At 44.0% G+C, this 3,700-nt stretch overlaps 1 protein-coding gene across 1 annotated transcript; it reads right to left on the reverse strand.

The window, feature by feature from the left end:
- Window positions 1–1,924: 1,924 nt before the first annotated feature.
- LOC110159997 (nuclear factor 7, brain-like) lies at window positions 1,925–3,700 on the reverse strand. Its single transcript, XM_020924601.2, has one exon. The coding sequence runs from the start codon at window positions 3,434–3,436 to the stop codon at window positions 1,925–1,927; it is 1,512 nt and encodes a 503-aa protein (XP_020780260.2). The 5' UTR covers window positions 3,437–3,700.

Below are 3,700 nucleotides of genomic sequence, written 5' to 3' on the forward strand. Positions count from 1 at the left end.
GTAAACCACGTACCGGCGGCGCAGGCAAGTCAGTTACACTAGAAACGTAGGGAGTTTGATTGACAGCCTGTCAGCTCACAGATAACGAGGCAGTGTCGTTATCTATTGGCAAATGTTTAGCCCCACCACGTCCAGAGTTGATGAATTTTTATTCTCTTTTTTTTGGTCATCATAATTACAAGGCTACTGCATCTTTATAATCTATCATTGACAACTTGAAACAAAAAAAAATCCTCCATACAAACTTTAACTTAACTTTTCACTCAAGACAGTCCCAGTTTTGAGCTCTGTGTCCCTTGTGTCCTTATTTTTTTTACCAATCTGAAACCAACCAACAGTGAAGAGAAGAATATTTTGTCATTTGTTTATCGAAAATCCAGAAAATCGTGTTTGAAAATGACCAGAAGGCAAAAAAAACATCCCTCAGATTATGTTTAACAAGAATGAGACGAGAACGGACGATGTTACGCTCTTTTCGTTGCTTTATTTACATTGACTATCTGATAAAAATCTGGTCAGTCTACTCAAAATTCCTTGCGTGGTTTTCTTTGGCGCAACACTCAACATGACGCATTTGATTGACAGCTGAAAAATGAAAGATCGAGGAAAGGAATTGAGGAAAAGGAAGCGAAGAAAGAGAAATGACACGCAGCGAGCACAAGACTCTGAACACAACAACAACAACATCGGATTTTATTAAACTTCCACAGTCGAAACTCTGAAAATCCGAAGGGAATGCGGCACGAAATATCACGCGGAGAGATTTGGATATTGTTACATCCCGATTTTTAACCCACTCCAGTGTCAGAATAAAAAAATAAATAATAAAAAAATAAAATAAATGAAAGAAAAGCTATTTCCTTGTTCACAGTCAATGCCTCAGAGATACACAATATATACACACAATAAACTCCATTCAGATGTTATTGCTTTGTCTGGAATGTTTCACAGTGTGGCTTTAAACCTTTCTATCTCCACGGAGACCAAACCGGACCAAGTTACGGGTCAGATCTGCGGAGAGGCGACCCCGCTCACAGTCAGAATGTTTGTTTTTCGAGGTGTTTTTGAGCTAGAAAACCACCTTTAATTGAATAAATATAAAGTTGAGCTGTTTAATGTCACACTGCGGAACATTCCGGGCAGAGCAACGATGTCTCCATGGAAACAAGCGGGTGACGGACCGCCAACCAAAAAGTTACATAATGCATCTTTATTTGAAAACTTGAAGTTGAGTCTCAAGTCCGTTTTATCATGTCAAGTCTCAAATCTCAAAATCAAGTCAAGTCAAATCAAAATCAGGTCAAACCAATTAAATTAAATCAAATCATGTCAAGTCAAAACGGTCAAGTCAACTCAAAATGAAGTCAAATCAAAATCAGGTCAAATCAAAATCAGGTCAAATCTAAATGAAGTCAAATCAAAATCAGGTCAAATCAAAATGAAGTCAAATCAAAATCAGGTCAAATCAAAATGAAGTCAAATAAAGTAAATCAAGTCAAGTCAAATCAATCAAGTCAAATCAATTGAATCAAATCAAGTAAAGTCAAATCAATCAACTCAACTCAAAATTAGGTCAACTCAAAATCAAGCCAAATCGATCAAATCAAAATGAACCCAATTCAATCAAATCAAAATCAAGTCAGATCAAATTTAAGTCAAATCAAAATCAAGTTAAATCAGTTCAATCAAGTGAAGTCAAATCAATCAAGTCAACTCAAAATCAAGTCAAATCGATCAAATCAAGTCAAATCAAAATGTACTCAATTCAATCAAATCAAAACAAGTCAAATCAAAATCAAGTCCAATCAATTCAATCAAATCAAGTCAACTCAAATCTCAAAATCAAGTCTCAAATCTCAAAGAGTCCAAGTCCCAACCTGCACGTCTCCTCCTCTGTTATTCCTTCCATGTGTTTCCGTGAACATTATTCAAATAATTTCTCCAGGTTTGTCATTTTTTTGGGCAGGATGGTGATCGGCTCCTCGCTGCCGCTCACAAACACGGGGAAGAGCTTCTGGTGGTGGATCTGGGTGAAGGTGTGGATCACCTTGTTGGTATCGCCGTCGTAAAAGGTCAGTTTGCGTCTGTCACATTCGAGGTGGAGCCTGACCCTGTGGGGGCTCGTCCGGACCTTCAGAGGAGCCCCTTCCCCCTTCTGCGCCGTGAACGTTTTGTACTCCCCGCTCTTGTAGGACAGAGACCACCAGCCCGTGTCCTTCTCCACCTCCTCAAAGTCCAGGATGTAGTAGGCCGAGTCCGTGACCACGCCCAGCTCCCAGTCCTCGCAGTCCCCCACGTGAACGTCCCAGCTGTGAGATCCAGACTCGAACCCGACGGAACCGCGAACCGTTTCGACGTCCAAACGAATCCGCTCTGGGTTCGGCGGAAGTTTCTGCTCGTCGCCGAGAGTGAAGCTGGTCAGGTCTTCAAACAGGACCAGTTCGGGGTGAGCCGTGTTTGGATCCAGTATGACCGGAGAGAAGTGCACCATGGTCTTCATGCTGGTCCAGATGTGGAAGGCCAGGTTGCCCAGGTGTTTGGCCTGGTCTATCAGAGTTCCTGGGCCCAGCTGTGGTTCCTCCAGCAGGGGGCAGCGCTGCACTCTCTCCACTGCAGCCTTGTATTGGAGCAGGAAGGAGACGTCTGTGGCTCTCAGCTGCTCCTCTGTGGCTCTGATGGTTTCTGACAGAGCTTCAATCTCTCTGCTCACAGCCTCCATCTTGTCCTTCATCCTCCGAGTCTTCTGCTCCTCTTCGTCAATCAGAACCTTCAATCGCTTCTCCTCTTCCTTCACCAGAAACTCGTGGAACTTCTTAAACTCCTCGCGGATGATCTTCTTTGTCTGACTCGCCTGCTGTTTAATATGAATCAAACTGAGCTCTCCGCTGTTTTGAAACTCTTGGCGGAGATCTAGTTTCTTCATCAGCGGCTTCAGATCTTCCTCCAGTTTTCTTCTCAGGCTCTTGGCAGCTTCGGCGACGGGCCTGAAGGGGTGGTACTCGTGATCTTTGGAGTCTCTGCACACCAAACACGCCGGTTCGAAATCGCGAAGGCAGAAGAGCCGAAGCTTCTCGGAGTGAACGCTGCAGACCTCCTCTTCTCTTCTCTCCATCTCTCTTCTCTCCATCTCTCTTCTCTCCATCTCTCTTCTCTCCATCTCTCTTCTCTCATTCTCCAGCCCCCTCCTCGTCTGCGTCCACCTCTCCAGAACTTCCGTGGCGTTCCTCAGGGCCAGGTTTCGGATCGGGAACCTTCTCGTTTCCGTCTCTCTGCAAATGGGACACGTGTTGCCCTGCTCCTCCTCGTTCAGATTCCACCACTGCTCGATGCAGACGCCGCAGAAGCTGTGGCTGCACGACAACATCACAGGATCGTTGAATATGCTGCGGCAAATCGGGCAAGACAGGTCCTCGCACTCCTCTGGCACGAAATCCATTTTTTTAATCCAGAGAGCTCAAACGTACGTCTTCTTTTTGCCTCTTGAGCTCAGGATGTGTCTCTTCTTGTAAGCAGCACTTACCTAAACACACAGAGGTGGAGTTACGTTGACTCATTTCTCGTAAACAGTGTTTCTTTTTTCTTCCTTGCAACTGTCTCAACACCTGTAATTAATGGATTAAAATAGAAGTGAAACTGCGCAGATGTTATCATGTAAATGTTTGTCTGACATAGTTTTGGGTACTAAGAATATAAACTTAGG

Source organism: Boleophthalmus pectinirostris, unplaced genomic scaffold (assembly GCF_026225935.1).
Source record: "Boleophthalmus pectinirostris isolate CB_2022bp ecotype Guang Dong unplaced genomic scaffold, ASM2622593v1 HiC_scaffold_3, whole genome shotgun sequence".
NCBI lineage: Eukaryota > Metazoa > Chordata > Actinopteri > Gobiiformes > Gobiidae > Boleophthalmus > Boleophthalmus pectinirostris.